Source organism: Taeniopygia guttata, chromosome 8 (genome assembly GCF_048771995.1).
Source record: "Taeniopygia guttata chromosome 8, bTaeGut7.mat, whole genome shotgun sequence".
Classification (NCBI taxonomy): Eukaryota; Metazoa; Chordata; class Aves; order Passeriformes; family Estrildidae; genus Taeniopygia; species Taeniopygia guttata.
This window is the reverse complement of record NC_133033.1, coordinates 11,113,640-11,131,049: the sequence shown is the minus strand read 5'-3', so window position 1 is coordinate 11,131,049 and position 17,410 is coordinate 11,113,640. Positions and strand designations below refer to the sequence as shown.

General features: G+C 40.0%; 1 protein-coding gene and 1 long non-coding RNA gene across 6 annotated transcripts in view; one reads left to right on the top strand and one right to left on the bottom strand.

Moving 5' to 3' along the window:
• ST6GALNAC3 (ST6 N-acetylgalactosaminide alpha-2,6-sialyltransferase 3) overlaps positions 1 to 1,062 on the bottom strand; it is a 274,004-nt gene extending 272,942 nt beyond the window's left edge. For 3 of the 5 annotated variants that reach the window (XM_002190404.6, XM_032749872.3, XM_072933068.1), the window contains exon 1: positions 710 to 1,058. In XM_002190404.6, the coding sequence (XP_002190440.3) occupies positions 710 to 727 (18 nt within the window). In that variant the 5' untranslated portion in view covers positions 728 to 1,058. Of the gene's footprint in view, positions 1 to 709 lie in introns of all 5 variants that reach the window. The other 2 variants (XM_072933070.1, XM_072933069.1) reach the window with 2 other exon arrangements.
• Positions 754 to 10,364, top strand: LOC115496172 (uncharacterized). The gene is made up of 2 exons (XR_012057264.1): positions 754 to 857; positions 2,564 to 10,364. It is a non-coding gene; the product is annotated as an uncharacterized lncRNA (long non-coding RNA).
• Positions 10,365 to 17,410: the final 7,046 nt, after the last annotated feature.

Below are 17,410 nucleotides of genomic sequence, written 5' to 3'. Positions count from 1 at the left end.
CCCGACTGACCGCACTTCCGCCTCCTCCCCTCCCATTCAATCCCGGCGCTGCCGGTTCCCTCCATCTCCATGGCATGCGGGCTCCAAATTACTTTTACCTCGGTGAGGGAAGCAGGCTGCAGGAAGCATGTGATCACACGGTAAGTTTATGCTTATATTTGCTGGCATGACGGGGGGAAACCCGCTATCAAATAGGTTGCTTAATCAGAAAATGCGGTTAAATAGCGGGTATAATTGTGCGGAGCATGTGGATCTGGAGCAGATTCAGCAGGGGAGTGTGCGCTTAAGGAGCAACTGGGACAGCTGTGGACATCTGCAGCCGTTGCTTTAAGAGCGGTAAATGCTGTATGGTTAGAAAATAAGTTGCCCGGTTTGTCCTTTGTACTGGAAGTCTGTTGTCCAAATGCTATTGCTCCTGAAGGAATTCAACGTAGACAGAGCTGAGCAAACCAGAGCCCCTCTCCCCCCTCCCATTATTCTCCCGACTTCTCTTCCCGCTAGCTCACAGTTCTGACAATGCAGGGAAAAGAAAGAATGGCAGAGGGAAGCAGAGCACAGCTGTGCGTTGCAGAATCTCTCCATATTCATTTGCCAAACAAAGCCAGGACTCAAAAAGACAACGAAGATGCATTAGGACTATACCAAATCCACGCCTCTGAGCAGCGAGGGGCTCTCTAACAATGCATTCAAGCAACAGATAGAGATTTACCTTCAAAATGCAGGCCATGTTCTTTCTCTATCCTTCCTACCAAAGAGCAGCAGGATTCTACTTTGTGAGCAGCAGTTCCAGTGTCGGGCAAGAGGCTGGTAGAGCTGCAGAACTGCCGGAGCCTACATTCCTGCGGATCCAGATGAAGGTACCACGCACCCAGGCTCCGTTAGTCACATTAGTCTTTCTCTGCCCTCTCCGTTCCTCCCCTCGGCTCCTGCCACTGGCTGGGAGCCAGCCCAGCACCTCCCCTCCATCACATGACCGGGTTTGATTCATGGCTCCAGAGTGTTTTCCCGAGCTCCGGGGCGTGCGAGCAGCGATCTGTGCCGTGCCGGGCTCTGCAGTGCCTGCAAATGGAGCTGCGTGTTTGTAATTGATCCCCGTGCAGCCCTCCCGGTGTGCCCAGGGGACGGCTGCCGGCAGCCGGGCAGAAAAGTCCAAACCCTGTTACTGGGGCTGTAGAAATCCGTACGCTGCTTGTTAGAGTGCAGCATTGCTTCATGTTCAGCCCTTTGCACTCTGCAGCAGGCTTCCCTTTGTCTAAATTGCTGTCTTATGAGAAACAGGCATTATCAGCACGCAGCCCCAAGATCCCACCAGACGGGTTTGCATTGTGTCGTGCATGCCTTTTTGAGTGAAGAGCTGGCATCCATCACCGGGAATGAAAGCTTGGGCTCGGTTGTGAGGTTTTTTACTTGTGCAACTTTCCTTGGGCTTTCTCAAGATAAGAAAGTGGAGTAAAGTGCAGATGGATAAATTCAGCTGTTGAAGAAATCTTTCGCTTTACATAAGCTCATCAAATTCAAATTCTTCTCTTACATAACATACTCTGTATATCATAAAGCTTTTGCTTCATATTTGTCATTTATGCAGTCTCTTTCTCCCCTTTTTACACTTTCTCAGTACTTCTCATTACTTCATCTTGGAACTCTTTGCATTTTCTGTACTTGACACCTTCCCTGTATTCCTTTTGTGCCACATTGCTTCACTCCTGCTGCTTTGGTACCAAAAGCTCTCTGGCTCCCTTAATAAATTCCTTGTACTGTAGCGGGTGTCTTCATCCTCTCTGCAGCGACTCGGGGTACCTGTCTGCATGCAGGCACTACCCTCCAGCTCATGTTAAGGAGCCATTTACCATAGAGCCCCTCTGTGTGTGGGAGCCAGGAGGGATAGTGCTGTGCTGCACATTTAACAACCAACACTGCTCCCAGTCTGGCAAAGGCTCTCCTAGCCAGGTGCAATCCCTCAAGACAGTAAGTAGGTTGAAACTAAAGGAATTAGATGTCCTCACTTGTATGCAGGGGCAAATCCTCCCTAAGAGCAGAGCAGAAAGGGCCCAGGGGGATTTCTCCTGCTCACACTCCTTAGCTGCCTTGCTGTGCATTTCCAGAGAAGATGCCAATCTGTGTTTGGCCTTTGCATCAGCAGCCAAAGTGCTGTACTCTTACACAGGTCCTGCAAACTCCTCAGCACCTCTCACCACTGGAAAGCCATTCCTGGTTCAATTACAGCCACAAGCCAAAGCTCTTGAGCTGAAAATTGTAGTGTTGTTAGGAAGGCTGATGAAAAAGAACTTCGTGAAGTTCCTGTCTCTATTGACTAACATAAGAAAATATCTAAATGACAAGTCACTGGAAGAAGGTAGTAAAAGAGGGATTTACAACATTTTCTGTTAGAGGCTACCACCAACCAGAGTTAGAGTTAGATCATTCTGGATAGCAGTTAATGTGTCTTTAAACACTAGTTATTCATAAGGATTTCTGTAACAAAGCTCTGTTTCTTAGTGAATAAGGTAACCAAATAATTAATTCTTTCCTGAGTAAAAAATAATTGCCTGTTTTTTCTCTCCAGCAGTCAAGAATCTAGCTTTCCTCAGAGCAAAACTATTCCTTTCACCTGTGTGATGGCATGAAAAGTTTTCATCTGAGGCAAATGAAAAATATTCCATCCCCTTCCCACCAGCCTCCATCATACCAGCTCTGTAAAGAATAGAAGGAATTATACTGGGGAGAAACCATCCTGAAAAGGTCAACCATTTCAATATGTCCAAAGCATTGAGGGATTGCCAGTGAATTATATTCCTTAGGGAAAGGCAGAGACATGGGTAGTTGTCTTGTTTTAAGCATCTCTGACATGCTTTGATTCTAAACATCACATCAGACAAAATGTGGTGAACTTTAACTTTTAGACTTTTTGTAAATGGATATTTATCTTAAAAATACTTCTTCATTAGTATGAACAACAACATCCATCCTTCTCCTTTTTTTTCAGAAGGGATATGGATTTCACTTTATTTTCTCCTTGGAACAAAACTGAAGGCTGAGATCACCACAAAGAGCAACAGAAAGTCCAGCCTCAGGCTGAGCTAATTTCCCCTCAGCGAAACTACACGAAGAATCTACACAAATTCACCAAATGATAAAAGCAAAGAGCCACTGTAAGCATGTCATTCAATGAGTCTCATGAAATGCTTTACCTGAACTTATGATACTCTTGAAATCAGCTTTAGGCCAAACACTGCTCACATAAATTTCAGTTGTGCTTGCAACTTTCCATCCAAAATTAACGCGGTTATTGTTGCCTGATGGGGATGACAAAGGCAATGTGAATCTGTGAGTCACTGTGACAGGCCACACAAAGTCACTTCTTCTAGTTCTGAGGACAAAGACCTTTAGTTCTGAGGACAAAGACCTTGCATGTTTTCCATCTAGTCCAAACCCTTCTGATACATTCCTATGGTGACGCAACCTTGGGGAAAATATGGTTGTGTGGGCAGCAGCCCTTTACAATTCTAATTCTTAAAAACTAATTCTGTCATAAGGAATCAATCATTTGTGGAGACGGCTGATTAAACCTTAATTTGCAGAGATTTACACAGCTACACAATCCCAGCATCCAAGCAGGAGTTTGTGGTGCCCGTGTGGGTAGCTCTGCTGGGCAGGCTGTGCCATGAGCAGTTGGTTTATTTAGTGGCTGGACACCGTGGCACTGATGAAGCTGCACTTTCACCTAGGGTAAGAACTTCAAAGCCAAAACCTCACAGATTTAAACACAAGTTATTTTTTTAGTCCCACATCTGTATTTTAAAAGAGTGGGCTTAGAGAAAGTCTTGAAAGCTGTCATCTCACTGATCATTGAAATCAGACTCCGCTTCGTGTAGTGAAAATGTGCCAGAAAGGAAGAACCTGTTCTTACCCTTGCTGCCACTACAAAGTTTCATCAGACAAGGATGGCACAAGGTGGCATTTTTCACCCTTCAGGTGCAACCTGAGTCAGTGGCAGAGTAACAGATCCACTCTGCTGTTATCCAGAGATCTCACCTTCCCAACCTTCTGTGTCAAGTTCTCCTTACCTCATGTAACACACCACTCTAAGTAAGAAATTTAAGGTACTCAGCAGCCCAGTCATGGCAGAAGTAGAGGATGAGATGATTAAAAAACCAGCAGGTTATGATTTGAACAGAAATCTTACGGGGTTATGCAAGTGCTACTTGAAATTTTAATTTAAAACTCTTAATGATGCTGATTTTCTAGGTAAGAAAAAAGGCTTAATCAAGCCTGACTGCTTAATTTTAGAGGCAAACCTCTGCTACATTCTGGAGTGCAGACGCTGAGGAGAGCAGGTGGGACTTGCTACAGTCTAAATTCTCCTGTTACTTTTCAGAATATCCTTACAGCTTAAAGCAAGCTGGCCATGTGCACGTTACTGGAAGAGCCAGTATATATTGCGCTGCCCAGCTTCCTTCTCAGCACAATTCATCTGAACCTTACTCAGCTGCAGGACAAGCCAGATCCATTAAAAAAAAAAAAAAAAAAAAAAAAAAAAAGTTTTAGTCATGGAATACTTCTGCATGTGTCAGTGGCAGGAGACAAGGATTGCTCGGCACCATTCCTGCCCTTGGAAATTCAGCTCATCACCTCACCATTATTCAGTGTCATGGTAACAATTTAGCACAGCCACACAGCACTTGCAGACCTTGCATGTTCTGGTGTTCCCCCCAGCCCCATTCTAATGCACACACACACACACTCAAATCAAGGCTTCCCAACTAAACATTCTTTAAAAAAAAAAAAAAAAATCAAGTGTTGGCCACACCTAACTACACATGAATATTCAGAGATTAAAACACAAAGGGTCTGTAGAAGTTCCTGGAAGCAGTAAAAAGTAAACCCTACAAATCAGTAATCTTTTCAGACTGTTGACATTTTATTCTCAATGCATGCACATCTGAGAGCTTCACGTTTCTGTTTTCAAAGATGATCATTAACTAGTGATCATTTTACACTCAACTACAGATTATTGGGCTTTTTTATATAAATGAAAACGTGTATGCCATCTGTTATTTGTAATTTATTTTTTAAATTAAATGTGTTTTAACAGAAACAATGGCTTTTTATTTAGTGCAGGGAAAAAAACCCAAAACAAACAAAAAGCCCACATGCTTGGAAAAGAACAGTGTCTCTCCCAGACAGCTTTCCTCTAATTAAAATAGACGAGGCAACTCTGAAGAGTGCTGTATCTGCTTATGCCACTAGATGTTTTGTCTGTATAAAAATAGTATGATAATCAAATGTATGAATTGCTGCAGTCTCCAGGAGGAGAAAACCCAGCAGTAAATATTCTGTAGGGCATTCCAAAGCTAAATGATGTGTTTGAAAATGCTCTGTCATTTGCAGGTAACTGCTGAATACAGAATATGGTTGGCCAGTTGGTATTTCTTGTACATTCTTACATTCTTTGCTCCATTATCAATGCTTTACACTCCCACTATCTTTTTGAACTATGACTAACATCACAAAAATACTGATACTGTTTTGCACTGCGATATGGCCATGTCAGTTTATCCACTAATGAGATTTTTATCCTGGAGAATACAGCTAGGCACATAAAAGGAGCTTAGGAAAAGGAACCAGACAAACTTCAATCATAGCATGGGAGGCCTTAAATTGGAACAAAACTTAAAAGCAGCATTTTGGCTTAAGAGAATGTTTTCTCCTGAACTACAGAAGCAGAGACACACCCTGCCTCCTTCCTCCAAAGATCAGCCTGTTTCTGTGGGCTCAGCTCTGTCCTTGTCCAAACGGTATGTCTTTAAAAAAAAAAAAACAACCAAAAAAAAAACACCTCTCCCCTCTTCCTTCCCAAGGCTTTATCTAATGTTTCTTTGCACTTGAAAAGAAAAGCTTAAAAGTGCATCAGGAAAGACAAATATATTTCATTCAGGAGTGAATTAATTTTGTGCAGGGCAGGGGAGGTAAGGGTGGAGTTTTTCACCACTCTCAAGTGACATCAAGAGGGTCTCAACCCCATAGTGCCAGAACTGAGCCACCTTGTTCAACAACATCCTACTCACACCATCACAAAACAGGATATAAACTAGCCCCAAATGCAACTGGTGGTCTTGTTTCAGGAAATTACATGAATTAGCATTATTTTAGCATGCTATAAATCAATCTTGAACATGATTAGCATAATTTTAGGAATAAAAAAGATTTTCACAGATTTTTTTTTTCCCTGTCTTGGATATATTTTGTTCAGTTATGGCCACAATATTTAGAAATGCAGAAAAGAATTTGATTTGTGCAACCACAAAAGTAAGCAATATTTTCACGGTAGCAGAGGTGTCATATGGGGAGTTTTACAGAAGATGGTCAGAAAGTCAGAAAAACCACCTATTCTGTTTTTAAACCCCATTCTGTACTTGATTCCTGAATTATGAAACCAATTGAATTATACTGAAATCCAATTCTACTCCTTCCATTAAGAGTCTCTCAGTGAAATTTTGTTCTTGGCAAATTTAATGTCTTACCTGGCCACAGCATGAGCAACAGCAAAAGCTGCTTATAGATCTGGAATCATGAGCTTTACTCCTCTGAATCCAAATAAACTGCTGCCCTCCTGCCCTGTTAAATCCACACTCTCCTTGGAGCCTTCAGAGGCCCTAACCAGCCATCATGCTGTGCCCTAATGCCAACAGCCTTTGCTCCACTGGATATCAAGTGAAGAAAATATATTGTTATTGAAGTTATTTTCACCCATAAAAATAGCAAAATGTTGCCATACTTTGAATAGTCCACCTCAAACTATTAACATATATACTCAAGGAAAACACCTTTACATCTTCTGGAACATCTGACAGCTCTCAAACAAATATTTAAGAAAATCTATCCCATGCAAGTGTTTTAATTAACAATTTTACAAGTTTACAGCTGACAACAGTCTTGCCTTCAACAGTTGTCCACACTGCTGTGTAATAGTGAACAGGAAGATAAAAAGATGCATTTATAAGGGGATCTTAAGGTCTTTAATAAATTTAAAAATTTGTGAATATTGCCTTGTTGGACCAAACAGCAACCTTGAAATCAAAGTTGCAGCACTGAAAACAAGACTAAAGAAATACAGGAATTCAGCCTGAGTATACAGATCTCAGAATTGTTTAATTACATGATCACACCATTCTTTCCCCAAAGGAAGTTTTGGGGATGTGGGTTGTTGTTTGGTTTTAGGTTTTTTTGGGGTTTTTTCAGTTGGAGTAAGAAGTGAGGTTTGGGGTTTTGGGTTTTTTATTTTTTTTCCCATTTGTCCACTCTTTTCTAGTTCAAAATATGAAACCTGCAAAAACTGAATTTGAATGAGCATAACATAAATACGCTGCTGCCTACAGGATCACTACTTCGTTTACTAGAAAAAAATGATACAGTGCATGAGAAATGGTTTTAAAGAAAAGGTGCAGAAGTCTGATGATTTAAATAATTGAAAGCAGCTGTGAAGATGTGGATTTTGAATTTGTCTCCAACAGAAATCTACTGCAATTGCAAGTCTCTGATTTAATAGCTAGGCACTGGTATTATTTTCTCTCATTTTCTGGACTCAGAATTTGAAAACACAAAGGCTTATTTACCAATGCACTGGGTAATTGCAGCTGCAATTGAAGGTAATAGGAGTTACAGTCTGATCATATTAATTGATACATAATCCTAGGCACCCAATATTGGACAGCAGCATAAAAGGACACATTCATTGATTCTTTTTCCTGTGACTCACTTTCTTTCCTATAAAACAGTAATAGTTTTTAATGTCAAGGTGTCATATTACAGTGAATGGCATAAGAGTGTCCATTAGGAAATGAGGCAACCTGTCTTCAGGAAGTGCCTTCACTGTCATGAAGTAACACGTGGCACAGAGCCACACTGGGGCATGGTGGAGCAAACAGAGTATTAAATAGCTGCTCTCCACCTGCATCTGGCCAGCCCATGAACATAAATAAGCCAGAACCACTAGAACAAAAACATGTTAATAATATCATTTAAAACTGTGTTGAGAAGATAATTAGACCAATCATTAAGATATGAAATAATAAATAATTTAAAATAATTAGGGCTGTATAGGTAATCCCATTGACATTTTAAATTTTGTATGCTTAGGTTTCTTACTATTTTCGTATCCCAAAAGTCAGAGGCACAAATTCCATCTCATGCCATTACTGGCAACCCTATAATGTACTACCTGTAAAGTTTTCTAACTTCCAGAACCATCCAGGATTCCCACTCCTGAGAAACCAACTTACACAAAAGCAGCCATTCCAGACCCACAGCACAAGGCACATCCTTCCCCTGGCAGGTGGCAGCAGCAAAGAAAGGAAGATCCTGTCCTGTGGCACACTCCAGTCTAGTTAATACCAAGGGCTGAATCCACCTGAACAGGACACAACCTAAGCTGTCCCTATTACTGCTTTTTCTGTTAGGAACTCGAGAAAGAATGCCTGCCATTGCTACGCTAACTTTGAGAAGAGGAAAAATCCACACAACCTCTATGTTATTTTAAGAGTCCCAATAATGCAAGAAACAGAAAGACTCAGAGTAAGTAAATTTAACAGTCCAAATAAAGTGCATACAGTGGTCCTTGGAAAATTACAAAGTGATGTTTGGTAATTTTGATGTTTTATGACTTCTGGTGACCCTGATATTTTGCTCAAAGTTGGTTTTGAATTTTCAAAAAGTCAATAAGGCCTCTTTACAGCTTCCCCAAACTGAAAGTTGAAGATTCTACTTCCACTGTAGTGACAAAACACTAAGACTTGGTAGTGTAACTGTTTATAAAACCCTTTTTATGAGCAGTGCAATCCTGACATAGATCACTCTAAGCGAAGTAAGAGACTTTATGGACACAGTGACCTTTGCTGTAAAACACCAGGTTTTGCAAAGTTTTCACTGGACACAAGTTCCATATCCCCAGAGAAGTTTATTCATATTGCTTTATAATTACAGGAATAGGAACTTGGATCTAACTAATTTGAGGACATCTAAATGAAATGTGTTCATAATGCCAATTTTTAAAATTTATGTGCGTGACAAGTTAAGACCTTTCCTGCCCCTATATTTGCAAGATGATTATCAGCATCTCATTTTTCTCTGCCTGTTCTTATCATTGAGAGCATATCATCAGTGGTAGCAGGTCACATAAAAATCTATTTCTTTTGCACCAAAAGTACAAATAATGTTGCACGTCAACATCCAGGACAGGAAAAAATAACATACTTTAAATATAAAACATTTTGGAAAGAAAATCATTTTAATCATCCTCAGGTGGGTAACACTCAATTTCATTTTCCCCCAGAGACATATTACTAGAATTAGTGTTAATCTCAATAAAACTACAGTATTTCTGTTAATCCACCAGAAAGCATCAAATTTAAAAATAGCTTGTAATTTATTATGCACAATATAATACAGTTTTATAAGATTTTTATTGTTTTTGAGACCTTATACAGTTTTCCTTATCAAAATGTGACATAATTCTTCCCATAGCTCAGCTGTCTCTTTATAATGCTGCAATACATGACAAAGAGAATACTTTATAGTTGGAGATAAACTTACTGTGCCTGACTTTCCATTTTAATAAAATTTACGACATCATCAGAGAAACTGCAGTACCAGATTTCATTGACTAAAAAAAAAAAAAAGCACACATTGGTAGCTAAGATTTACTTTACACCTTTGTTTTGGCATTTTATATAACAGTCATGGAAGCAAGCTGTCAGGACAAGGTCCATGAAGGATTTTAAGGACTGGTTTAATTTAAATTCAGGGGTTCAGATGCAAATGGGATGGCTGCTAGCAATAGAAAGCGTCAGAGCATATGGATTGCCTAGATTTTATTTTTGCATGACACTAAATGAAACACCTACCTACAAACACAGAGTTCCTCCATTTTATTAACCTGAAATTAAGTTATCTTTTGCAGTTAAAGGCCCCTGAAGTAGATTTGCATATCTTTGGAGCTGGGATAGAGGGAGATTTTATTATATTGGACTAATCCTCTCATTTAATGACCTTAATGAACTTTGATTCCAGAAGCAGATGCCATGGGAGAAATGGTCAGATCCACTGAACTTTGTCCAGGATGATATTTACATCCTTCCTGGTATAAATCAAAACCTTTTGAGAGTTTTCATGAGGAGGAAGAAATAAACCTGACTGGTGGGTGAAGTCATGAACAACTGAGAGGCAGCTGGGTCAGAAGCTGAGTGGGAGGAAGAAGGATCAGCTTTTTCAGCTCATAGCTCAGATATAGCCTTTGTATTCTTGGACACTTTGCTTTGCAATTTAACATTTCTGCATCTTTACATGATAAGAATAAAGAAAACTGCACATTGCTGTGGTTCTTTAAAAATCTTCGTCTAATATAACAGCGACCAGTAAAGAGTTCCCCATTTGGAAACACTGAGGCCATCACACTCCTTGTGTGAGCCATGCAGTTTGCTGCTGGTGCCACAGCGTGCTAAGGGCTCTAACATTAGGAAGGTTTCAGCTGGGACTAAAAGTCTTGGAATAATTAATAGATGATGGGGTGATAAAGAACAATGACAATCAGAAAATTACCCTGTTCTAACTTCAAGAGCATTTCCTTCCTTCCCCTGATTACTATTTTACATCCCACAAAGAAGCATCAGGAATTCCGCCAAGGTGACAGCAGCTCTGTGCTAGAAGGGTAAAGAGACCAGGCCACTGACTGGCATTGTTCAACAGACCAGCATCAGGGCTGGGTAAAGAGCTGACAGATTGGTGTTTAATTCTGTTTTCACAAACAGAAATGGAGACTGTTTTGCTAAAGTGAAAATCTCTTCCTTTAACATAGCTTCCCCAACAGAAGGCCTGGCTAAGTGAGAGCAAATCTGTGAATTTTCAAAGCAGTTTCTTAAACCCACTTGAGATTTTACTGACATTTACATTTCTAGAGCATACTCAGTTTATTTCTATCCAGCATTCAGAAGGCCATTATTTGCATCTCTTGAAGCTTTTCTTTTGCACAGTCAAAACACACACTGCTACACCAAGTGACTTCACTGGAGGGGCAGGAGAATTTAGCTTCAAACAGATTTCAAACAAGAGCTCTGCTGTACTTTGAACAAAGCTTTTGGAGTTTTATCATGGTATCCTGTCTCTCCTTGAGAATAGCTGCAGAAATATCCCCAACCTTCCAGCTTCCCCTTCCTGCTCTCCTTCATCCTCCCTTCCCTGCCTCCAAGCCAGCTCAAAGCAGCAGCAGGGATGCTGACCATGGCCAAACTAGAACAGTATTAGAGATCACCCACACAGCACCAAATTCAGGTACATCCAGGTCAATGCTGGGAAAAAATAATTTTGATACCGCAAAGGAAGATGGGTTGTTAGAGGAAATAAAAATAGCTGGGGAGCAAGCAACAATCTACAAAAAGCCAACATTTCTGTTAAACTGTTTGTTTGCTGCAGTTGACAAAAATAATGACCAAACTTCCATGAGGCAAAACAAAACTAGATCAGGACTCTGCAAGTCTGCATGGAAGAACCTGAGAGAGAGAAGACCATGGGACAGGCTGTTAATACAGATCTCACCACAACACCAATGGAAATTTAAAGTTTTAAATATTTCAATTCATTTTCTATGTTAATTTCATTACTATTTCAAGGAGGCATTTGCTCAAGTTCTTAGCATGCATTTGCAGTTTCTTTCTTAACTACAAAAGAATTTCCAATGATGCGTGAAAATCACTGGAAAATAGTCTCAAACAAAACATGAATCTATTTACAGGAACCGTCTAAATTCACCTACACCAAGATTAGTTAGAAAACTTCCTTATTGTGGCTGAAATGAAAATAAACAGTATTATGATTTATCTGACTGAGAAAAACTCCAAGAACTGCTCAGGAAGTTCCTAAATGTGCTATAAAGTAATTCACAGAAGTCAGGATCTGTTCTTAAACAGTTTAGGAATGTAATACACTAAATACAGTGGCTGATTACACTGCATGTGATGAAATCACACACACACAAAAAATAAAACAAACAAAACAAAAGAATCCACTTCTCTTTGAGCACAGATTTATATTGGCTCTTTCAGGTCTCACTTCAGGCCACAGTGTCAGTACTGGAACATCTTATTCCAAAAACAAATTATTTACACATTGGAAAAACAAGCCCCATTAGGTGGCCATGACACTCACCCCTTTCTCAGCAAGTACATGAACTTTTAGTGAGGTAAATGCAAATAAATCTAACAGTTTGCTCTGCTGGAACAGAATTCTTTCCTAGGAAAAAGTTATTTCAACATCTTCTATGCCAAATATGTGCTGTTGCCTGTTACGTGTGCCCGAGTGTTCAAGACGTGGCTGAGAAGCAGCACTGACTGAGCTGCAGATTGGTTACCTGCACAGCACCATAAAGCAGCTCAAGGAATGGTGGCAACCACTTACACAGACACCAAAGTACCTTCTGTGTGAGGGCCAGTAGTTTCACTAAGTGTATAGCTGGCAGGGTTGGTTACTAATAAAAGCTTTTAATTCTATTATCATCTGGAGAGTCACTTGTCTAGAGCAACACATAACCCATTAGGAGATTATTTTGTTTAGCCTCAAGTGTACTCTAGTTCTCATGCAGTATTATTCTTTGGGATTATCCATGATACCCACAGGTAACAGGATCCTTGCTTTCTTTTTCTTGCACTACCAATAATCGGTTATAAATAGAACTGTTAATTTTAAAGAGTTACAAGGGTATTTCTTACTGCAACCAGTTGTTCTACAGGCAGTAAGAGAACTATGAGAGAAAAGATGCTATAAACCCATTTTTCTTTTTAATTAAAAATATATTGGCATTTTAAATACTGATAAGAATCATATAGCAGAAATACTCCTAGGTGCATGTCATGACAAACTAGAAGGGTTTCTCTCCTCACCTTGGATTAGCAAATTTCATATCAGATATGAAATCAGATATGTGGATAGTGCAACCCAGAAGAAGAGAAGGATCCAAAAGAGTTGAGTTTATTAAATGATCTACAACATAATTAGCCACCAGCGTGGGTACATATATATGTTTGGTTTCACACACGCATGTCTGGGGGTGTATGCATATAAAGTCCTCATATAATTAGCTTCTTTTTTGTGGCTGTGAACACACTTCAGTTTCTTCACACTAGCCCTCAAAATGGTTTCAGGGTATTTGTCTCACAGCCTTTAATGGCTTAGTTACCTAATTAAGTAAGAATTTAAATAGTGAACACTTAGATTTGTTTTGGAAAGTAAGAGAGAAGAAATCTTCCCAGAAGGATAATAAACAGAACTTGTAGTCAAACAGCACTCTAGCAATAATAGAACACAGGAACAGTGGTAGGCCCTGGCAACCTCCAAGACAGATGATTTGTGATGGGGTTATGCTGTGCCATTAGACAGAGTGCTCAAATTTCTATAGTCCTTCCTCCTGGGGGTTCAACGGCAAACCACTGCCATGGGAGCAAAGTTAGTACATTTTGGTAAGATTTCACCAGAGGGTAATGAAACATAAAGTAACATAGGAAAACAAGCATGTTAGCACTGAGCTCTCCAATTCTCACTGAATGCTTTTGCTTGGGAGCACACATGCAGCAGCATTCAGAGAATGTACACGTTAAAGTGACAAATTCAAAAGGCACCCAAGCACATACACTGACCTCCATTCCCCTTCATGGTGTTTGGTTGGGTACAACAGCTCACTGCAGTTCTTAAATGCCATTCAGAACTACAATAGTGCAATTCATGGCTTGCACTTAACAGTGACTCTCCAGGTGAGACAACTGAATTACTTTTCCGAGTCAGAGTTTTCTAACTTGCCCTCTCTAACCTTGCTGCTCTCCTTTCCAGTAGTCTCAAATGCAGCATTCTGATAGCACAGAATATCTGAACTCAGCCCAATTTAGCCAGACATTATGTATTTTTGCATTTTCAAATAGCTCCACCAGTCTAGATAACAAATGGAATCAAATATTGCAGTTGTATTCCTATGTTACTTGCAGCCCAACAAGATTATTTTTATTTTTGATAAAAAACCAAATATAAAAAAATTTTTTTTAAACACTGGCATTCAATGGTATGGAATTAAATCATCACAGTTGATGATCATCACATCATCATTTAGTTTATAAAGCAAAAACTTTATAATCACCTGGGATTATAAAGGACCACCTGGGCCTGTCTTATTTTACTTTGAAATCAGTCTCAAGAGAAAGAGTAATAAAGGAGTAATAGACACTGGGCATCCTAGGGCAAATACCAGTAGCATATTGAATATGGACCAAGAGCCAATCTTGTCCAACCATTTCTTGTTGGAATTAAATAACAGAATGGTCTTGTCTATCTGAATTTCCCACTTCAATTAATTACTGGAAACAACTTATATTTTTCACTAAAGTATTCACAGTTATTAGGAGATAAACCACAGAAAAATGCATACAATTAAAATAAATAAGTTTTCAATAGTTGGAGTCATGATTCAAATTGGATCCTTCAGTTTCTGAAGAATGACTGTCTTTTCTGCAGAACTGGGGGATACAAATCATGGCAATACTCCTGTCTGTGACTAGCCAGACATGATGCAAGATCACAGGAAGGAGGCACCACCCCTTTGTAATGATCTAGTCTGGATCCTCCCACTAAGAAGACATTCATATTGCCTCCATATGTTTTCCATTTCATTTTTCAAAATTCCCTTAAGTTAATCTATTATGTCATTGGACTTTATATCACCAAGTCCTGCTGTGGCAGCAGTTCATAACACACATATGAGAAAAGTGAATTATCTCACTGGAATTGCTGTCCTTTGGAATTAATTATCTTTTTGTGATCCTCCCTGGAAGGTTTTTTGAGAAAAATACTGCCTCTCCCCATAGCTGATCCTCACACACCCTCATGAGTGAAATTTCAAATCAGTTGAAGATTCCTGTCCTTCTAAGGCACAGATGAGAGACTGTCATTGATGAGCATTTTCAGATTTGGTATTTGTGTCTTCCCAGTGTTTGCCAGAGACCCTCCATGTGATTGTTCTCTGAAGCTATGAGTTCACAAGTGACCCTTACAAGCTGATAAAAGCAAAACAACCCAAAAAGCCCTTGAGCCATTCTGGATTGACTCCATTTATAGCATACTCCCTGTAGGAAAAGAATAATCACATATGCTTATATAACTAATTGAGTTAATTCCAGATTTTCTTTCCCCAAGCTTAACACTCAGAACCTCATAGGGAAGCTTTTGACAGATTTCTTTCTTTAGGAAGATTACAGCCTTCACCTACTCTAGCTCGTATTCTTCTCAGTAATCAGTGACTGTTACCTGAAAGCAAAGCCTCAGACACAACCCTAACATTTCTACTGCTGAATTTCATGGTCTTATCAATTACTTGGCTTTCTGTTATTTTGAAGGGTTAAGCAGCCTTGCATTGACTGATCTCAGTCTCCAGAATGAAGGTGGATGGAGACAGTGACTATTGCACGAGTTAACACGCTTCCATTGTACATATTCGGTGACTCCCCCCACCCTTAGCTTTTCACAGAACTCCATAAGCCATGTCTCTCAAGATCTCATACAAGCACTTTCTGTGGTCACACACTACCAAGGGTAGATACTTATAACTCTTTTGGTAAAAATCTGTTTCATTAAAAACAAGGGAGAGTTATTGCTGCCTTCTTCCTCTGCAATAGCAAGCTGCAGAACATCTGCTAGGGAAAGACAGACCTCTGCAAACCTTCAAAGATAGCATAACAACAACCCTAGGGGGGCATCTCCATCTCACACACTCAACCTGGCTGGCAGGGTTACCAGTGGACACCAGGGAAGGTATCCACCTGCGGGTGAGGGCTTTGGAATCATCAAGCAAGTTTCAAGCTTACCTGCTTTACCCTGGAAATCTAAACTAGGATGGGCTTAGAAGTCACCCACATGCACCAGTGAAGCTTGAGCAGTGTCCACCTCCTCCTCCTCCAGTTGCTTCCAATAGGAGCTTTAATTGTTGGCTGCTGCTGGCAGAGCACTGGATGTTGCATGCAAGTCACTTAATGTCTGGGAAGCACCCAAATACTGAGGTCATAAATGCCAGGCAAGACCATGGGAAAAAAACCTCAGCACAGTTTCAGTGCTGCCCATATGCCACAATGGTACCTTCTTGTCACTGCTGCAGCATCTGAATAAGCTTTCTGGCAGCACATAAAAGGGATTTCCAACACTGACCACCTCTTCCTCAAGTTTTCCTTTGCCTAAGTCTCATAAAGGGTGCACCTACCCACCAGATGCCAAGCACACCAAGTTAGAACATCAATATTGACTCATAACTTCAAACTGAAACCCTGCAGTGAACCAAAGGGGGGCTCTGAGCTGCCTTTCTGTAAGAAAAATGCCCAACACAGCATAAAGAGCCAAGGCCAGCTTACCAAGAACACAATAATTACATGCTGTATATAGTTCTCCTGATTTTGCTGCCTGGCTTTCCTGGCCAGTACAAGGCTCTCTACCCACTGCTGCCATCCCTGGATGTTTTCATGCTGCAACCCTCTTACCTCAGTTACAAGTGCTCCAAATCCAGCACATTCTCACATAATGCATCAGTTTCTTTAACTAATCAGCAAAAGTAGTGCTTAAATTCTGCCTAGGCATGCAGGGAATCAAGAATTTAGATTTTCACTCCATTTCGTGATTTAGGGAGCTCTCTAAAATAGAAAATACTTCTTCTTATTGATAGTTTCTGCACATTTTTGGCATCACATTTTTGGCATGGTACAAGCATTCTATGTTTTACAGTGCTGACAGCTTTATTCTGTCAAAATATATTTGCAAAATCTCTGGAGAAAGGTGAAGGAAAAGGCTTCAACTATTCATTGGCCTTTTAATCTCTTCAGAAGTGCTGGTCCCTTTGAGAACATATTTTTCCCTTTCTTTTAGAACATCCTTCCAGTATCCTACTCAGAATGTGTTACAAGGATTATTCTCTGTCAGATGGAGTGTGGTAAAATACTGTTATGTGAAACAAAGCTGCTTGCTGAAACAAATGGAAAATAGATTTGCTTCCATCTTCATGCTGATTTTGTAAATCACAGAATCAAACTGATATAAGCTACCACTTAGGCTGTTTGGAAATGTTCCAGCACATCCAAGAAGTACTGTCTTCCTGAGAACACACAGCAGCAGGTGATACACAATAAGACTAAGGCTATGCAAATAACTGAGATTGTAGGCTGCTTGGGGAACACAAAAACTCATTTCCAATTAGTCAAAAATATTCTCAGTTCTTGGGGGAGAAAACAAAAAAAAACCCTGCTCAAAACAGAAGGCAGCATTTCATATTAAAAATTTTTTTCTTACCTTACTGAAACATGGCTGCAGAAGTCACTGACAGAGGAAACACTTTAAATGTTTA